The sequence below is a fragment of the Mustela putorius genome, unplaced genomic scaffold (genome assembly GCF_011764305.1).
Source record: "Mustela putorius furo isolate JIRA1106 unplaced genomic scaffold, ASM1176430v1.1 tig00000407_pilon_pilon_pilon, whole genome shotgun sequence".
Lineage (NCBI taxonomy): Eukaryota > Metazoa > Chordata > Mammalia > Carnivora > Mustelidae > Mustela > Mustela putorius.
This window is the reverse complement of record NW_025421373.1, coordinates 5,874,253-5,895,435: the sequence shown is the minus strand read 5'-3', so window position 1 is coordinate 5,895,435 and position 21,183 is coordinate 5,874,253. Positions and strand designations below refer to the sequence as shown.

Genomic DNA, 21,183 nt, shown 5'->3' with positions numbered 1-21,183 from the left:
CAACGTTGCTATGGGCTGTTGTATGATCATGTGCAAACCTTTTGCCTGAAACTGTGCAAAAAGTTCTGCGGTTTTAAATATATTCATCTTTGTGTTAATGAGTGCCCGTCATCAAAATCTAATCTCCGTCTACCTGTGTTCTTCTTTTCTTATTGAACTTAATCTTAGATTATATATGAATCATCATCAGGGAATTGCTACATTATGCAAAGCTGGCAAGGGTTTTCTGCAAATGTGAGATGATGACGCTTCCTCCTTACTTTCCTATTAAGTTTACAGAAACCAAAGATAACCGGGGTGGATTTCGTGTAATATCAAATACTCTTCCCATCCCCCCTTGACAAGAACACATGTATCTTTCCATTTCCTGTGCCAGGAATAGCGATACTTCCACTCTCCTGACTGTCCAGTCTTGAAATCCCCGACTCTTCGAACTTCTCTGCATCTAATAAATTGGGAAGTCCTGCTAATTCTCCCTCTGCGGTGTGTGCGCTCACACCTGCTGCTCCTTTAAGAGTGCTTCCAACATTATCACCCCCTGGGGGAAGCTCTGCTCAGCCCCAAGCCCAGCTGACCCCTCTCCTTTCTGTGTCCAGCAGTACTTCCTGGACGCCCATTTCATCACTGAACATGCCACGATTTGTTCTAATCACTGCCAGTCGTACACTGCCAAGGCCGTGATTCTCAAATGCCAGCGCATATTAGAATCATCAATAATCAAAAACCAAGTAAGACAGAATCTCTGGGAAGGTGAGACCAGGGCCAAGGTATTTTTAAAAGCCTCTACTCTTCAGACATTAATATGCATACAATTCACTGGGGGCTCTCATTGAAATGCAGAGTACGATTCCATAGATCTCAGGGAGGGCCCAAGATTCTGCATTTCCAAGAAGCGCTCTGGTGACACAGGTGCTGCCTATGCTAAATCAGCTAAAAGTTGCCCCAGATGGTCCGGCATTTTAGAAAAACCACCATCTGTATGTGGATCTGTTTCTTAAGCCCACAAGCTCTTACCGAGTACAGGACAACTCTTTCCTTCCCTGTTACCCAGACCCACCACCACCATCTTTAGGTGAGTAGAGGTGCTGAGACTTTTCTCATAAATCAGAATCTGGGTTGTCAATATTTCAGTAGAATCGGCCTTCCCCACTCTTACTCACAGGAAGTGTATCCTTCCGGCCTCTGCCCGGCTGAGTTCACGTTTCTGCGTTTATCTTTCGGGGCCGCAGGACACAGTGAAATGCTGGAGAGCCTTCAGAAGGCTAGAGGAGGGATGTCTTGTCGCCTTGGCTTGTGTTCCATGTTTTAAGCGTTATCTTGTCTCTTCCCTTTATTGTTAGCCTAGCCTCAGTGGTGTGTCTTCTGCTCCTCGGTGGCGCTGTGACCCTCCCTCTTTTCTCCCTTGACACCTGACAGCCCTTTTCTCCCACCCATTCTCACATTTTCCTCACTCCACCTTCATCACGGTCAACGCTAGAGACTTCCCACAGATCATGGAAACCAGTGAACACAAATAAAATAGAAACAGATACTTATCGTGTAAAAACTTCTTTCTTCCACTTTAAGCGCTACTTGCTCAGAGGCATGACTTTTCTTCTGTGAAAGCTTCTGTCCCTTCCAAGTACAGATCAATCTTTTTCCTTTCAGGACCCAAGGACAGACTCAAAGTAATTGTTATTTAATTAGGCTAATCGCTGGTTTTAAAGTTCTATTGGTCTTTGTACACCTTTAAGTGCCCACACAGCTACAGTCCAGGGCTTTCCAGAGCGCAGACCGAGGCATCCTGGGGAGCCCACCCTGGTACCAGGAAGCATTTTTAAAATTTCAAGGGAAATGCAGAAACACTTGGGCTCTGTCAGACTCCTTGTGAATTACTAGTTCAGGGTAGTTCACAGTTTCAACAGTAGGTGGTGCTACACTCCTTTCGATGATGTCATATGTCTGTAAAGCTGGGTTCCGCATAGTATTTGTGTTAAGTGAGTGCAAAATCAATATGGAAAGGAAACGAGGGGCAGTGTCCAATCTTAGAAGTTGTACAGTGCCCACCAGATGCCCACATTCTGTAAGTAAGGAACTGGGGTTATTTTTTCTATTAATTGCTGTGTATTTTTTTTTCAAAGAGCTACTTATTTTTTAGAATATAAATACCTATTAAGGTGTTTGGATCTATTTCTTGCGTCCTAAGCGCACTGTGAAAACAATTCTTGAGATAAGAAGGGCTCTGTGAACCAAGAATGTTTTGGAACCTCTGCTGCAGTCTAATCTTGTTTTTTCTCGTCCTGTTCCAAAAATTTCTTAACCTTGTGAATCCACTTCCCGGCATCAGGTGTCTGTTTTGTTTCAGAGCTTTTTAAAAGTGGACCAACTTGTTGCCACATGAACAACAAACTTTTTTTTTTTTTTTTTTTACTCAAACTTTTTTGGGTCTATTTTTAATTGTGCTAAAAACACATTACACTCAAATCCTTTCTCATGTTGATAAAACATAACGCCAAAGATAGATTTGGGGACATGCCCTATTATTAACAGAGCAAAAACACCTCTTTACACATCTGTCATAGCCATGCGGGGACCATGACTACTTCAATGATTGCCCTTGCCTTATTTATTTTTTTCCAACAGATACTCCTTTATGTGTCACCCTTTCAAGAAGGTGGGGGTGAAGTAGGGAAATACAGCTAGCTGCCAATAAAATATCTACCTCCACCTGGTTGCATGGAAGCTCTGATTGGGAAGGGAGTTTTGCCACCATCCTCTACTTTTTCACCCACTGAGAGATCCCGTAATTTCCTCCTTTTACTTCTGCAATGATACAGAAATCAGTACTCTGCTTCAGTGCATTACAGATAGATTATTATTAAGAGCGTAACCAATGGGTATTCTCACCCATATAAAGAGCATCTTTATGCACCTACTGTGTGCCAGTCCCTAGTTCTTGTCTCACTTTAATGAGGTTGCCACTCCATGAGGTTGGCACTGCTGCCTGCATTTTCTAGATGAAGAAACAAAAGCCTGGGCAGGTTAACAACCTGCCCTGGGCCACACGAATGGCAGGGCATCGATGGGGCGTCAGATCTATCTGCTTGAGTCCACAGCTCGAGAAACTTTTCCTCGTGGCAATATTACCTCTCATAATCATCATGGTAAAACTGATTTTGGTGCAGTTTTATCTATTTCCGCTTCTAGTATCCTGAAATATCCTAGCCTTTCTTTAAGAACTCAAGTAGTTTTGATAACAACTGACATCACAACTTTAGAAGAAAAAGCAGAAAGAAAAAAATAAAAAAAAGGCAGGGGGCTCAATTATTTAGACAAAGCATTTAAAACAATTTAATCTTCTATGACAATAGTGTTATTCGCATTGTAGAAAGTGTTTTAAAGATTGTAAGATGATTATCATTATTTACAACCATTACTCTATGAATATAGTTCCTGCCTGTCAGATTTCACAAGGAAATGGGGTAAAGTATAAAGAAGGGGACTATCTTTCTTCAGCCTTCACACAGCGTGTGGATTTCACATCAAATACAAGGCTAACCCCTTGGGGATCAGTGTTGATGTTCACCCCTTCACTGAATACTTCCTCTCCTACTTTATTCCACATTAATAATTCATTCATTGGAACAATGCCTGGTTACCTCAGCCCAAGCTATGGATGGTTTTCCTTCATTTGGAGTGGTTAATACTTAAAGAGAATATTCACACCTTCTTATTTAGGGATATTTGGTAACAGATTGAAATGTGAACATGCAGCCCTTGGAATCTGCAAAATTCATGCTACCTGATGTAGCCATTTCAAAATCATAGCTGTAATCATAAACAAAGACATCTTATCATTTCCATTATGTTCATTCTCTGTATGAAGGGTATGTGACAATTACTCTTCTTACCAATACTATATTTTGAAACACAGAACCTACAAAGTACAACTCCGTGTCTCTATTTTTTTCCCCATCGTTGCAGTATGCATATCGTCTGCAGCAAGAACGTAACTGATGATAAAATTTCCGAGAAACGCATGAAGACAGTAGAACCGAGCTGTTTCCCTGACTCGGCTCCAGTAATCTCTGAGGGCTATCACAAGTGATGCCTCCTCATTCTACTTTCTAGAGTCAATAAAATGGTCAGATGATATTTGGAAATAGCACCCCTCCATAGCCATTTTTCTCTCTTGTGAACCTTGCCGCAATTAAATCACAAGCTTTTGAATGCCTGGCTCTTGCTCATTTATTTGAGACGAGACAAACCCCACAGCAGCAGCAATAGTACAGCAACCAAATCGGAGGCAGGTGGTGGCTTTTGAGGACAAAGGACTCCATTTGGTCACGGAAAGGATGGCACGGTCGGGGAGCCGTGTTAAGAAGTAGTTAATTTGAACCTGGCCAAAGGACTGACGCTCAAAATATTTGCTTTCAGAACGAGAAAAAAGGAACCTTCCTTCCCTTACAGCTTAATCGCTCTATTCCTATTTTTAATACATCCTACTTGATAGAATAGCCAGACCACATTTTTCAAGCTAAAGTAAAAATTAAAGGATTTATGATAATCCTATGTGGATGGTTGTGGGCGTTTCTTTCTCAACGGAAGGAAGCGTTTCTTTCTTTGTTACATTGCTAACATTTCTCAACTTCTTGCTACAGTCTTCCTCCCGAAACTACTCAAGTGGAAAAAAAAAAAAAAAAGTCTTACCAGAGAAGCAACAATTCTTACTGTCCTGGGGAATAGTTCACATCCTCCCTATTTATTAGAAGTAATTTCTTCAGGCTTTAAAACCAGAACGTCAAAGTGCCCAGTGGAATCCTACCTTGCCCACGTACTGATAATCGGATCCCGTATATTCCTCCAGGAGAAAGAACTGATTCCACATCCAACTCCTTTTCGAACGGTTCAGCTCATTTTTGCTGTTTCCAGAGAGCTCCAGGGCCCTTTTCTTTGCCGGGAAACCGCTAGTCCTCTTAGATAACGGGCTTGAGAAAGTTGGGTAGGGCTGACCAACCCAAAAGAGTAGCAAGAAGTACCGGTAAGTTCTCATTCTGATGACTCAGTCCGGTCTCTGGGTGGTGGGTACCCTGCTCCGTGAAGTGGCTTTGCTCAGGGCACTGTTTCCAGCATCATTCTTCCTTTCTTCCTTAATGTGCTTCGCTTGGCTCTCAGAAGGTATCTGGAAAGAATAATAACATTTCAAACATTTTTAGAGATGCTTAAAATTCAGCGTCAGAGCAAATAAGCTCTGGAAAAAAAGGACAGAAATTTGAATCGCAAAACAACAAAAATAAGTTGGCTATCAATTGTGAAATGAGGAAAATGTTCTTTCAGACACGCTAAGTGGAAGGCATGTGCCGAGTCGGAAGCTGCTGTTTCCCTTCTCCTTTTCTATCACTTAAAAATCCTATTTTAAGTCATTGCGTTGCTGTAGGTCAACATGCCAGAGTGGATTATTTCACTACTCTTTTTTCCTCTCGAGTAGGTGGGCTGAGATCTGGTTAGAAGAAACGAGTCTGTGTTTCGGATTCCATTTGCATATTTATCCTCATGAACAAGTCGGAGGCAAAGAATATCATGCACACTTTCAGTTCGATTGAAAGTGGGTAATGTTGAAGTTTCGCTAGAAGGTACTGAGTACCTGTGATGCGTCAGCCCCTCAAGGCAGAGTCCGTTCAGACTCTTGGCTTCACAGATGTGTTGGGGGAGACAGGTCTGGGTCAAGTTCCGTTGGAAAAGACCCCGCGTTGTTTCTCTTCCCAATGCATGCTAGCATACTGAAGTTTCTGAAGTGAGATTTTGTAACAGTGATGCAAGCCTACATTTAATACAGAGTTTCTCAAACTTGACCCGGAAGCTTTTCCCCCCTGTCATCTGACCTAATAACACTATAGGATGGGGGAATGAGCAACCTACAGACTTTATATATAACAGAAGACAGGAATGAAATGAGCAATTTTATTTAAATTTCTTTAGGAAATCCTGGGCTTTCATCTCTAAACTTTACTTGTATCATAAGCAGGCAAGTATACATATAAAAATTGGTCATACAATTTCTGTGTGATTTTCACAGGTGCATCAAATACATCTCAGTATCACAGTAAATGCAGTTGACTACAGGATCTCCAGAAACGTCAACTACTATACTTGTGTGTACTAATTTTCCAGGACAAATATTAATTTTCAAGAACCTAACCTCACATTAAAAAAAAAATCCTTGGGCCAGATTGTCTAACAAAGACGTTACCATGTGGTTTACTATTTCATGTAATTAGGGTAACATATACCTATATCTCCATCCTAGACTTTCCCACATTTCTTGAAAAAAATCCAACAAATTACTTCTTCTTTGTATGATTTGGTATGGAAAAAAATTTTTCCTTAAATAATGAAGTGCTTTGTAATGTAGAACATAATAGTAATTAACTTTAGTATGTTTGCTAAGTAAATGTAGACAAAAGAAACATGTTTTAGGTAATCTGATCCATTTTTTTTTTCCTCTATGTCAGAATAATGTGTTCACTTGTCTCCTATTATTCTACCAGGTAAATGTATATATGACCAGAATTTTTATTTTTTTAATCCCAGCAATGAGTAATCATAGCCACCAAACACAAGGTTTCATGAAAGTTTCTTTCTTTTTTTTTTTTCATGAAAGCTTTCTACTGGACTATCAGTGAAATGTTTCATAGTGTTCAGCATTTTTAAACCTTTATTCTATTACTATGCATCTTCTTGACAGCAGGATGGGGAAGTTGAAAATTCCACAGGTGAGTAAATTAGTACTGTGACAATTAGTCATGCTGGCAAAACTCCAGGCAACCGTAACTTGTCATTAGGTGGCCTTGGTACAGGTGTGGAATCACTGATGATCAATTAGGCCATGACAAGTCCTCTTTTCTCGCGGATGGTATATTAAGGGGATTGAGGGAGCATATGGAGAAAAGCCCTCTAAAGACATCTATTCATTTTTAGTAGCAGAGATTACACCGAGGTTGATTCAGTGGAAATTACATTTTTCCTAATTTCTCATATTCTCCATTATTTGCACAGACAAGTCCTGCCGTGAAGAATTACATGTCTGCTGCTACCCTCAGTGTGTGCCCCATGGTGCTGGCAGGAAAGAGGATTCAGAGAATGGAGGTGTCAGCTGTGTAAAAGGCAGACTCCTAAAGGCCATTTTAAAGAAAAATCGATCCCTGTGGGCGTTGTGTGGAAACTGTACAAGCTGTTGCCACTTGAATATTAAATATTAGTTCTTTTTAATATCACAGATACCAAAATGTCAAGATTTCTTTTCTTTCTTTCTTTCTTTCTTTCTTTCTTTTTTTTTTTGCTTAGTTGGTAATGAGCTTCTAAAGGGATGCTAATTTAAGCAGTGTTTCCGAGTATGCTAGAACATCTAGATTTGCTATAACCCAGCTCGTTTTGTATCAACTTGGCAGGGTGTGTCCTTGTTAAAAACTCAATATGCGAAATTACTAAAATTACTATGATCCACTCATATTTAGTGTTAGCTTTCGAAAGGGAAAGACTTCTCTGTGAAATTCAAGTTTAAAAACTCTGACGAACTCTGAACTGTTGAATCTATAACTTAGCAGTTCTCATTTAAGACTTTGGAATGGGCAGGACAGCGTAGTGGTGAAGGTTATATCAATGCTGGAGCCAGACTGGCTGCGTTTAAATCCAGGCTCTGTCCGTTAGTTGCTTTGAATTTGGGAAAATGCTCGGTCTCACCCGGCCTTAATTTCTTTCTCTGTAAATGGGGATCATGACAGTAACTACCTCATAGGGTGCTGTAAGGATTAAGCCATCATGTGCAAAGCACTTATAATAGCGCCGGCCCCTTAGACAGGTATTAATAAGTATCAGCCGCCATTATTTTTATAACTGTTGTTACTACTGCTGTTACTGTTCTTACGACGTAGTGCATATGGAGAATCCACCTACAGCATCCCGCAAAAGTCTGCAAAAGATAGCATAGTTGTCCCTCTTATGCTTGAATACTTTATTTTCCTAGAAGCATTTCTGAGCGAGTCAAATTTTCTTAAAATTAAAAAATAGAAGCACTTTAAAAGTAAGCATTATGCCGTTTGCTAATCGTTTTCCTCTGTGTAGACTTCAATTCAGGATTTCACAGTAATAGTGTAAAAACAGGGAAGGTGGGAACTTTATGCCCACGGATGGCATGAAGAATGTGAGTGAAAAGGAAACTTCAACAGGAGGATGGACTCATTCATAGAATCTGTTTTTCTCCCTTTCCCTTTTGTTAGGTTAAGGTTTTAAAAATTATCTTTACTTTATTCGTGTGAAAAAAAAAAATCAGAACTAGCTTTACAGTAGCAATTTTGACCTTGTAAAAATGCATTGGACAAACATGTCTTTATTAACATGCTATGATTATCTTCTTATATAGGGGAAGTGTTTGAAGTTTAAATGAGTGATGTACATGTATTTTAGATTTTACTTAACCTAAACAATATGCAACGAAAAAAATATGCAATGAAAAAAAATATTCTGAGCATAACCTTAGATATAAAAAAATAGGATCCACAGGCCAAGGAGGGCAAGGGCCCATTGTAGCACCACTTTGACCAATATGGGAAAGCTGCTGACTTGTGAGCAATCAAGATATAGGGGAACCACATGGCAAGTAGTAATCAGCTATGCTGGCTCTTTTCGTAGATGTCAAAAAGTAAACCAGAAGGACAAGGAAGTAGGCATGCATAGAAACTGAATTTTAAAACAGCAGGTATTCAATGATAGTCAATCAGGAAAGAATCAGAAAATTAGAGAGTAGGAGAGGAAGAAGGCTAAACAAAGTAGATACAGTAACTTTCACCCCTACCTCCTCATGGCACTAAGAGCAAATCAGTTAGAAATGTCAAAAACTGTAAACATCAACCTTGAGCTGCCTAATTGCAGCCTAATAACAGTTTAGCAACGGACTTAAAAGATTACTTAATAGATCACGTCTCTACTTTTTTTTTTTTTTCCGGGCATCTAGCTTTTTGGAGGGAATTTCTGTTTCTTAGAGGCAATCATTTGTATGCTCTGAAATTTGATATGCAAAAGTTGCTGGTCTAGAAAAATAGTTTGAATCTTTACAGAAGCCCCTTTTTAGTGATGTGTAGAAGGTAATTAAGATGTTTATGGATAGTGGGGCAAGACCCATATAGCGTTGATAATTGCATACTTTGCAACTTTATTTCCCTGGCAGCCAATAAGCATATGTACTTCATCTTCACAAGAGTACATAGTCAAGTCCAGCTTTTATTTAATGCATATTTAGGAGGAACCTAGGCCTCACTAATTCATGATCTACCAGTTTAGAATATGTAAGAATGCAGGAGCTGGGCTAAAGTTTTCCTTTGATTAGCAAAACCTTATCCTTTAGATTACTGGAAATTAACAGTGTAAAAATCTTTCTTAGGGATATACAGAATGAGAAAACAAACTACAATGCCTTGGAGTTCCCTGGAGTACTTTGGAATCACCTTTTATTTGCAAATAATTAATATGCTAATTAGGAAACTTCTCTATTGATTGAATTGCTTCTCTAGTGACTTATGTTTGATAACAGTCTGAATGACTCAACTGTGTTATCTGGTTTTGAGATACTGATTTTATTATACTATTTACAGGCAAACAAATAAGTAAATATTAGGCAGACTTAAAAGCAATATAATGACTTTAAAGTTTTAGAATTCAGACTTAGCATACATTTGTTCTGGTATTCTTGATTAATTCTAATCAGAGCAATGATACTATAATGCCATCTAGGCTTACAAATTAAACCAAGTGCATTCGTTTTTCGGTATGCAGAGCCTTAAATTGGGCATTCAAAGCACAGTAAGCATTCAATAAAGCAACATTATTAATATACTTTAACCATTTATCATAGTAAGAGAAGGTTTTAAAATCTGGTAGGAAATTGTTTTCTCAAATAAATGGTGTTGCATATAAATGCAGCAGCAAGGTATTTTGCCCAATGTTGCTCACAAAAAACATTTCTGAAAATACCATCTACACATAAGTCATCCTAACCCATTGGCATACCCCAATAGCAATGCTTTAGAATATGTGTTATAAATCCCTTGTTAAGTTTTGATACATTTTCTCACATGATATCATTAATGGAGTAGAAAACAACTGGTTATTATTTACAACTATTTAACATTTCTCTCAACTCTATTGTATTCCAACTCTAAGCCTGAAATTGCTCTAGTTCCATAGTCTTTGGGTGTGATGTTGATGAAGTTGGTATTTACTCCACTAAAACCTAACAAATTCAGGAAGCAGAACTGTGAAGTCAGGATGAACTAAACAGAGTGAAGCCAAAGGTACACATGCTTTTCTACAAGTAAATATTTAAAAATATAGATGTTCTTTATTCCGAGAGAAGAGTTTTACAACCAATTAAGTTTGTTCAAGATCAATTATCCGATGTCCCGAGAAACTTTATTTTGAATAAGTTGCCACCTGCTATGAATAAAAAGTCCATAGAATGTGGCTGATCTTCTGGAAATGGTGGCATAAGGACAGAACCAATTTAAAATTTTTGGTAGAGATTTCACATGAAGTCTTCATTTCTAAACTTCCATTTCATTTTTCTGTAAATGTCAAAGTCACTGTTGAGTAAAATTGGTTCTGTTTCGTGTGTGTAATGAACTCCATTGAAATGTGTCAAACAGCTTTGGCATCTCTCATCACGTAGCATTTCTCTTGTGCCAATGAATCATTATGGCAACAGCTATCAAATGATGCCTGATATTTTTTTTGTAAATGTTTATATTTGTGGATAATATGCCAATCTGTTTGCAAACTGATGTATTTCCAGATGAAGCTATTTTAACAGTATTACCCTCGTTCTAAAATCATATTCCCCACATTGCATTAATGAAGATAAAGTCAAATGTGTTACAGCACATAAAACGGTATTTTATGTGTAGTTGAGGCTCAAGGAATATTTGTTGACTTGAAATACCCATTTGGAACAAAAAAAATTTTTTTTAATGAAACTTGAATCAGAGGATAAAGACAAAGGTCATTTTTCCATGTGGGGAAAAACATCCAAGCTGTTTTATCGTGTAAGAAAGCATCAGAGTATGGTGCACCATGCATCTGGATTAGAAGTTCAACCCTACTCAGTACTGGCTGGGGATCAGTGCGTGTCTCAATTTGTTTGTCTATAAAATGGAACGATATTATATTAACGGTACCTATTCCATAGGACAGCTGTGAGCATAAGATGAATGAATTCATGTGAGGTCTTAATATTAAGATATATTAAGAAGGCCACAATGACCTACACTGTTTAAAAAAAAAAAAAAAGGAGTCTTAGTAGAGGACACACATTGGGCATCCTAGGGCAGAGTTTGCATCTTATGCATTTCTTGTCTTGCCTTTTACAATTAAACTGAAACCAGCCGCCCTTCTTTAAAAATCTGGGCTTACTCATTTCTGGACTAACTTGAAACATCAGATGTTCTGGTGACTTTTTCTTTAAATTTCTGGAGTGGAGGGAGCTCCTCCCAGAGCACTGTAGGCTCTTCCCTACCAGTCCTTAGAGAAGCCATTCAATTGCTTGCTTCACTCCTTTAGGCATATTGGCTGGCTCCTGAGGGTGTCTGGGCTTGGGGATGCCGTCTTTCCCGAAAAGATTTACTCAGGGAAATGAAGGAGAAGAGAATGCACTTTACACCTTTAATTAGATATTCATAGCATGAATTTTAAACAGTTTCTGTAGCAAACTATATGTCTATACGTTGCAGGAATGTATGAAAGACTTGGTTTCATATTACACCCTCTTGTAAATTAGGCTGGCTCTTTGGCTGCTCCATTAATTCTTTGGGATGCATAGCCATTTAGGAAATGAAGCTTCAGTAAGAAGGAAAGATGTCAAAACCCGCTTGCCCGTCAGTGTGAGCTGTTTCAGTGAGTTTGCTGTTCTTCCAATAGCTCAGTGAAAGGGCAGCCCGAAAGTATCGGCTAGAACTATAGGCCGGCAGGAGCCAAGGGTTCCTTAGTGCATGTGAGGAGTTCAAAACAGTTTTAAATTTATTAAATTGTAAAAGGAGTCACGTGGTTGGGTTTATCAATAAACCACTGTGAAACTTGGTAGATCGCAGATGATTTTTAAAGGCTCATACTGGTGCAAAATGTTATGAGGAGTGGAGGTGCATTTATTTTTCCTGCTATAATGTCTAAATTTTTTTGTTGATGACATGAAGTCTAACTCATAAATAATAACACTCGTGAATTTGCCGTGTTCCATCCCTGACCTTACTATGGGCGAGCGCTGGGCTAAGGACACCACAAACATGTTGTCATCTAATTCTCATGCCCATTCTGCGAGGTGGCTAATCTCATCATTTCGGCAGAGGAGAAACCGAAGCTCGAAGCTCGGAGAGGTGGAGAAACTCCTTCCAGGTCACACCCCGAGTGTGTAATAAAAGCAGATCATAGCCTCGGTACAGACTCCGCAGTCTTTGCTCTGACCCTACCCTGAGGAGTCACAGCACTGATCAGTGCTCAATACAGTTGTGACCTTAGAATGGAGTCTTGGCGACTTCCCTAAAATTGAAAGAGCAACACGGGTTTCTAGAGGTAAAAATAGTTGTGACAGAGTGGATGAGCTAAGTAAGAACAGCAAACAAAGGTTAGCTCTGTGCTCTACCAACTTGGAAGTCTTAAACTACAGTCCTCCGAGACGGAGACTGTTGTCCTTATCCGCTGCCTTAGAGATGAGCAACGCAGGTGTAGAGGGCCTGGGTCCTGTGCCCGAGGGTGCCCAGCCAGTGGCTGGCTAAAGCTGGACTGAGTCCCGCTAATCTAACGGCAACTTCTTAGCTATAACCTTCACTATCACATTTGTATTTTGCTCGTAGATATAGCATCTAGGTTTTATTTACTCTCATTTCAGACAAAAGTTGAACTAATTTATCACCAGGTTTCTAAATCCCCAGCAAATTAAAGGGATAGTGTGAGGAGTGCTGGAGGCTGGGGTACCCGTGTTAGCAGGAGGGGGCGGCGGAAAGGGGCAGAGAGGGTGGCTACCGACAGCCAGCAGAGGAGCTGAAGACGGAGAGGATGGAGTTAGGGACCGGCCTGGGGGAGAGGGAGGCTCTGTGTTCGTTCCTGTGCCCAGAGCAGCGGTGGCGCACAGGGACCGCAGACAAGCATGTGTGGCGGAAGCACACGCACGGGGAGTGCAAGGCAACTGAACGTAAGAATGACTAGGTGCCCGAATTAATGACAGGAGGACTCAGGACTGTCAGGACGAACAAAGGGATTCTCTGCAGCCCTTGAGGGTATTACCTTGTGGAGAATCCAGCAGCGAATATTCCTAATGCTGACCCAGCATCAGGAAGAAAAGGCCCACATTCTCCTGAGTGTTTGAGAAAGCACAGGTTTGTAGAATAAATCTGAGCACCATGACTGTGAAACGTTGTTATGGGGGCTTTGAGAAGAGCTGGGTTTGGGGTCCCATTGTATTTCTCTTCCCATTTTATCTCTGGCAAGCTTCTCCGTCTCTCTGAGCTCGTGTGTACCTAACTGGGGCCAGTGTGCCAGTGCCGGGGCCAGGCCGGCATCGGGGCTGCAGGTGCACACTCCAGCCCGTTCACCGGTTTGGAGCCCAGCGTCAGTACTTGTTGGTCTTGGGGGGTCGACAAGTGACTTGACAAGATGTGCTTCAATTTCCTCATCTTCAAATGGGGAATAGTGAATTTCGGGGTTTCAATGGAGGCAACAGTAAATAACACCTGGTTTCTCTTTCACGTTCCCCAGAAATGAAGAAATAAAACAAAGCAGTATTACATGGAGTCTCAACTATCCCATTTTTGACTATAATAATATATAAAAGGCAGATTGGAAAGGTAGCTTAGTGGGAGAGCCCCACAGACTTGCTAAGTAAATCCCCGCATTAGTCAGAGGTCCCCTGGAGTCAGGGTTACATTTTATTTTGCTTTTTAAAATTTCTATTCATTTTTTTTTTTTTAAATAGAAGAACAGAGTGGCTCAGTTCTAAGGCGCAGAGTCAGAGGGGATGACTGTCTGCTCCCACCTCCGTTCAGCTGAGGTACAGAACCCAGAGGTCTGAAGAAATGATCCCAAGGAATCTGTTTTAATCCTTGCTAATTAAAAAAGATCATTAGAGACATCCGTGATCTTCAGAGGCAGTAAGTCACTTATTAATTACCAACAATTCTTATATTTATAGCTTTGCTTTTTGGAGTTGTTTACAGCATCACTAAAAGGAAAATGTATGAATAATTTATGGGTGGGGAGTTTGAAGCTTCCCTTAAAATATCTTTCACTTCAGGTCAATCAGTGCATTCCAGGCAAAATGAATTCTTTTTCCATCTCCCTTTACCTTTCCCACTACAGATACACATACATAGACACACAGACACACACACACACACACACACACACACACACACACAGCGAAGGGAGAGCAGGAAAGAGAGAAAGAGAGTGCGTGAGTAAGCAAAAAGGGCTAATGATCTATATGTTTTTATGTGCTTTGGACATTTGCCTGTTAGCACTGAAAACGACATGCTAGTCTCACCCCAAAGAGTAGCACTGTTTACAGAGGTGTAACCCTTTACATCAAGTTATAATGGGAGAAAATAATCGAACCCTGACTTGATGTTTGGATAGCTTCATTCCTTCAATGTGTTTTATGTAACACTTTATTTGCAGAGGATTCATGACTTAAATTAGATGCTTCTCATAATATCCTGGTGTAATAACTTAGAAGACATTTAATTGAATAAATACTGTATAACAACTTAAAGGGGCACTGCAATGTTTAAAGATTTATTCCCTGAGACTGACTGAAGTCGAAGGAGGTCTGTGCAGGTAGTGGCATCTTAACTAATCCAGGCTAATTTTAACTGACCATCAAATTAAACTTGCACAGACAGGAAGACAATGTGCTTGAATGGGTTGCTAGATGTTTTATCAATTTTGATTGCCTTCATTTGAAAACTTTAATTAGAACCTCTGTTTACTTGAGTCAAATTGCGCATAAAATATCATGCAAAACATTTTAAAAGGGAATTTTAATTATACCACTAAAGAAATGCCCTTGTTCAATGTTTACTAAACACTTGCCAGAACAAGTTAATTAATACATGTTTAAATAAGTGAAAGAAGAAGGGAAACAAAAAAAAAAATCACATTCATCTTTTGTCAAGTTTTACTGCAGTTGTCAAAGAAGTTCAATTTCTAATTTAACGACTGTGCTGTTACAGTGTGCATGTGTAATTATAAACAATGGGGCACCGGCACACAATGAAGGCCAGTGGAAAGCTAATTCCCACTGGAAGTTGTTGTTCAAAATAATTGTGCATTGTTACTTGATGTTCTGCAGTCATCAAATTAAGCACTTTTCAATTTCGTGCAACTGTTTATTTATTTTGTGGTAGATGATCAGAATGTTCAGATGGTACTAATATGGCCTTTTCATTGTTTGAAGCTACAGAAAAATACTTTTTAATAGAAAAAGCATAATGTGTAGACAAAGACAAAATTTCATGATACTGCATTTTTAGTTCCAATTTTAATATACCACCAACTTTTTGACTTTATTTTTTTTAGAATCCCAATTTTTCCTGTCTAATAATGTAAACCATGACTGCTTGTGTTCATAAAAATTGATATTGGAAAGCATTTGATAATCTGCTAGAAAAACAAAACGAAATCAGTCTTCCTGGGATATGCCCTATCCCAGTAGCTTTATGAAAAATCAGAAGGAGAGGTACCCAAAATAACTTTGTAATCTTTTGGAGAAAGAAAATGCACATATCCCATTAATGATCACTACCATAACTAGGGAAGTTTTTCTCTTAAATAGCATAATCCACACTATTATCATTTATTCTCATATTGCTAAAACTGATCACCAGATTCCTCTAGTCCTGTAAGAAGCCACTACCTATCCTGGTGTAGGAGATGACAGTGACTGAGGACCAGGTCTCCCCTGGGTCTCTCACTTGAAGTTTCAGGCCCATCAAGACAGTCGAATTAATAAGCCTCGACGGGTTTGTTATAAAAATTAAATTAAATATGAGACAGTATGTAAAACACTGACCATGTTGCCATGTAAACAAGCATTGATAATGAGCTAGTATCCCTTTTGTAAGGTCCTTCATTGCTTACAGAGAGCTGATCTTAGGGAGTGTAAGAATAGCACGTATCATACTCTACAGTCTTTGGGCCATTTAATGTCAGTAAAAAGCATGAAGTCAAAAGATCATAAAAGGCAGCCTACATAAAGAGCAAAACAAAAAAAAACCCTTTTTTTCTTCTATATATCATTTTCATTTTAAAGAAAACTTTATGTCTAGAGAAAAGCATGGTAGATACTTAAGCCTACCACCAACTTGCTCTGCAATCTCAGCTGGCAGGGGAAATAGAATTTTCTAATGAATTTCTTCCCAATAAAATAAGAACGTGAAGTGCCAGCATGTTTGCACACCTACCAATTATGAAATGAGTTTCCCTGGATATTAAAATGAAGCCAAAATATAATTTAGTCCTATAAACTACTGTCAAACTCAGCTATAGTTCCATTTGAAGGATTAGGAATTATTTGATTAGCAACTGACGAATGGACGTTAAGGTGACTGATTTTTTTTTTCCCAAAACACGCTAGAAATTTTTTGTAAAATGGGCATTTTTTTTTCCTTAGGAAGAAAAAAAAATGTATATAATATATATGTAAATATATATTTCAATACTTTAAAGGCATCTTTGAGAGTCAAGTGCTTAGGATACCCCAACCTTAGAAGATGTTGCAGCTGTGTCATGGATGTGTAAGTTATTTCAGATGACTGTAAATAAAAATCAGGTATCCATGGTTATAAATACTCTGTTTCACATTTTCTTTAGCAACAGCAAAAAATTTCAATTAATTGAATCTCAGCCAACTACAAATAATGCCAGAAGTGCAATATTTGGTGCACAAGGTCATGGGCAATCATTAATTAAGATGCAAAGGAACCGCATTAAAGGTCCCCAATACGGGATTTTTGTTCCAGAATTTCTGATGGATATGGACTGAAATATCTATAAAAATGCAGCTTCAGCTCTATGGGAAAAGAGGGAATTGGGTACAATCTCTATTTTGCTTGCTCTGGAAGTTTTGACAAAGTTCTGAAGTGTCATTTTTGAAAATGAAGATGAAAATAATCTTATTTAAGGATTTTTATTTATAGGAAAGAAAAGCCCTTGGCCTCCCATGTTATCTTTATTTTAAAGGAACACCAAGTCAATGGTTTCCCCTTGGGGGATTGGAGGGGAAGATGAAGATCTTTTCATAATGGCTAAAGCCACCAAATGTGCAATTTGTCTTATTTAGAAATTTTCCCCAAAATCACCTGCCAAGAGCCAGTAGAAATTAATTATTTTCAAGAGAAAATCCACAATCTTTTATAATATCTACACTTGGTGGGGGGGGGCAGTATGATTATATGTGTGTGAGTGTGTGTGTGTGTGTGTGTGTGTGTGTTGCTTTCCAGAATGTAGATGTTTCTTCGTGTTGCTTTATGGTGGTTGAGTTCAAACAAGAAGAAGTCTCAGAAAAAGATCAGTACAACTTGTTAGCCTCCAATTTATCATCCCCCATCCAAGATTTAATGGTTGTGTTAACCTGGAGTCTCAAGAATAATTATAGTCTAAAACAAGTCCTCAAAGTAAGGAGATGAAAAGAACTGTATAAATTGAAGGCTGTCATGAAGTAGAAATTGCACAAGCAAGGGAACTTTCATCGTGTTGAGTAAGTACTTTACTATTGGATTCTTTTTTAAATTAAGGTGCCTGGTAAGTTGGATGAAAATAAAATATGTATGATTAGCAGGGAATACCTTGGCCCAGAGTAGTTGGATAGGAGTGGAAAAAGGACAGAGAAGTGGTTCCCCCCACCCCCCAAGTCATTACCAGCTTAGTTCACAGAAAAGTTATTTCAAATACTTGCTTTGAAAGACTGCTTTGAGGTCTGCTTTTAATTTGAACAGTTAAATATCATATTCATGCCAATGAATCTTTTTCCTCGTTTTAATATCATTAAGAAGAAAGCCTCCCAGGCCAGAGTGAAGAGTGTAATTGCTTAAAAGAAGAAATATATAGCATACATATTTAATTCAAGCCTTTAAAACAATTTCCTTATGTTGGCTAGGCACCTTTGTTTATGTAAGACAGCCTTTTAGTTTTTAAAAGAACTCAGCAACATCGAACCATATGGAAAAATCTCTAAAATAAGATTTTAGCAAAATAAATGATCTCTCACGACTCTTTCTCTGGTTGTAGTTGGCTTCCCTGCTTGTGTCTGTTTGACTGCAGGTCAGTTTTAGAGGAGCTTTGATTTTTCTAATACAATTAGAGTAAGCCACACTCTATAAATTTGAAAAACTCCTCTAAGAACAAGATAGGAGACATCATGAAGTTTAGGTCATAAATTCCATAAGCAAGCGCTTGGAAATTTTTCATGTCTTGAAATGCTCCCACCAACTGAAGAGTATTTGTTTTTGTGAAAACTTTCTAAAAAATAGAATGAACCGCTACTTTTCGTAGCTCAACAGATTGCTGTCTGCACGCACATTTCCCACTGCTTATAACTAAAGAGAAATGACTTTGGCACTTTATGTGTTTGATGAAAGACTGTTACTGCAATTGCCCTGTGAGACACCAAGCCACCTGCCACAGCATCCCTGGCCATCTGAGGCGGTCCTCTCCAGTTGGTGTGGGAACAGCAAATCAATATGCCACCAGAGAGAAGCATCCAGAGCATTCCGACTAAGAGAATGGGCTTTGCAATCAGCCAGGTATAGGGTGAACTTTTTTTTTTTTTTTTTTAACTCATATGACGTTGGACCTTAGTTACCCTTTTAAAGTTTTAGACTTTTCACCTTCAAACTGAGGATGATCATGTTCAGGCCCTAGGGTACTGATGTGGGACGAAGTGACTGGGTGTTTGGAGGGAGTGGATGCATGGTAGCTGTTATGAGGTTATAGTTTGGTGAAGGTCTAAGGGACTGATAGCTTTGGAGATGTTTTTCGGTTGCATCATAACCTTTCAGCTATGGGAGCAACTTTCCCCTCAAACTTTTCTGCAGAAAGGTACTGCATCAAGATCCCTCAGAGGGATGCTGGTAGGACCCAATGTGTGAAATGTATTCAGGTCTTCAGTTTGATTTTAAATATCTAAGCACATTTTGCATTCTGCTGAATAATAGATCTAAAGTGTTTTATTACCAAAATCATTTTTGCCCCTCAAATCTCATAAACCTGACTCTCACATGTTATCTTCACATGATGGCTTTGCCCGACCTCCGGGACCTGGGGGGCATGAGAATGGCTGGCCTGGGGCACACAGGACAGAAACCAGACAACTTGGACATCCACAAACTCTGCTCCCTAGTGCCCTTGTACTGATGGTAGGCAGAGCTCCCTCTCTCGGACCACACTATCTCATTCTAAAGTGAAATATAGGCAGGGAAGGTTCTCTCTTAAGGTATCTCCTTGCCATTTTAATTTAAAAATTTGGTTGATTTGGCTGAGAAACACGGTGCAGTGGGGGTGGGGGAAGGGAATGGAGGGAACAACATTTCATTCCTTAGTGAAAAAGAAGAAGTCAAAGATATTTAATGGCAAAACATATGCCAATCTGTGTTGGTCCTTACCCATCCCTCTTTTGATGTCCTTTAAGAAAACATTAAGATAGTCTTAGAGTCAGGAGGGTTGCTGTAGAAATTATGGCATATGCTGAATTTCACCCCAAGAGTCTTGTGGGTAATTTTGCAGATTAAGTGGGAAGGAAGATAAAAACATGCTTTGGGTGGCTGGGTAGACAACCGGGTCTTCCCTGAGGCTAAGTAACTTTTCTCATAAGTTAAAAAAAAATTCCAAGATGATAATAAATTATTGTTTCATAAATAAGTAAATAATTCCATGATATAAATAATAAAATCATTGTGTAGTTCTCAACCTTCTGTCGCCCTGACAGGTTAAACGGTTATCCAGATTTTTTTTTTCTTTTTCAAGTTTTTATTTAAATTCCAGTTAGTTAACATATAATGTAAAATTAGTTTCAGGTGTAGAATTGAGTGATTCATCCCTTCCATACAATACCCAGTGCTCATCACAACCAGGGCCCTCCTTAATATCCATCACTCATTTAACCTATCACCCCGCCCATTTCCCCTCCGGTACCCCTCGATTTGGTATCTTTAGTTACGAGTCAGTTTCCTGGTTTGTCTCTCTGTTTCTTCCCCCCTGCCCCAGTTTTGTTTCTTGAATTCCACGTGTGAATGAAATCATATGGCATTTGTCTTTCTCTGACTGGCTGATTTCGCTTGGCATGAGTCTTTAGCTCCATCCATGTCATTGCAAATGGCAAGATTTCATTCCTTTTTTATGGCTGAGTTATATTCCATTATATATGGATGCCACATTTTTTATCCATTCATCAGCTGATGGACATTTGGGCTCTTTCCATAAACTGCCTGTTGTCAACAAAACTAAAAAGCAACCTATGGAATGGGAGAAGATACTTGCAAATGACATATCTGATAAAGGGTTAATATCCAAGATATGTAAAGAATTTATAAAACTGAACACCCCAAAAACTAATAATCCAGTTAAAAAATGGGCAGAAGACATGAATGGACATTTCTCCAAAGACGACATACAGGTGGTCAACACATACATGGAAAGATGCTCCACATCACTCATCATCAGGGAAATGCAAATCAAAACTTCAATGAGATGTCACCTCATACCTGTCAGATTGGCTAATACCAACAACACAGCAAACAATAGGTACTGGTGAGGGTTTGGAAAAAGGGGAACGCTCTTGCACTACTGGGGCAAGACAGTAGTGGGGCAAGACAGTATGGGGGTTCCTCAAAATGTTAAAAATAGAACTTGACTTGCATCCAGCAATTGCACTACTGGGTATTTACCCAAAGGATACAAGAATATGGATTTGAAGGGGTACATGTACCTTGATGTTCTCAACAATTATCCAACGTAAAAATAAAACCCAAAAGTGTCCTCTGTTCACCATCAACCTTTTTAACCCTGTGCTCTGGGCCACACAGGTTGAAGAATTATAGAGATAACGATGGTACATGTTAACATTTCATTCTGGATAAAGGCCCATAAGGTAGATAGAGGGAAAAAGAGAGAGAT

At 39.1% G+C, this 21,183-nt stretch overlaps 1 protein-coding gene across 2 annotated transcripts in view; it reads right to left on the bottom strand.

Moving 5' to 3' along the window:
- Nucleotides 1-21,183, bottom strand: part of CDH6 (cadherin 6) — a 124,721-nt gene that overhangs the window by 50,665 nt on the left and 52,873 nt on the right. For both annotated transcript variants that reach the window (XM_004738085.3, XM_045079437.1), the window contains exon 2: nt 4,805-5,161. In XM_004738085.3, the coding sequence (XP_004738142.1) occupies nt 4,805-5,032 (228 nt within the window). In that variant the 5' untranslated portion in view covers nt 5,033-5,161. The remainder of the gene's footprint in view (nt 1-4,804; nt 5,162-21,183) is intronic.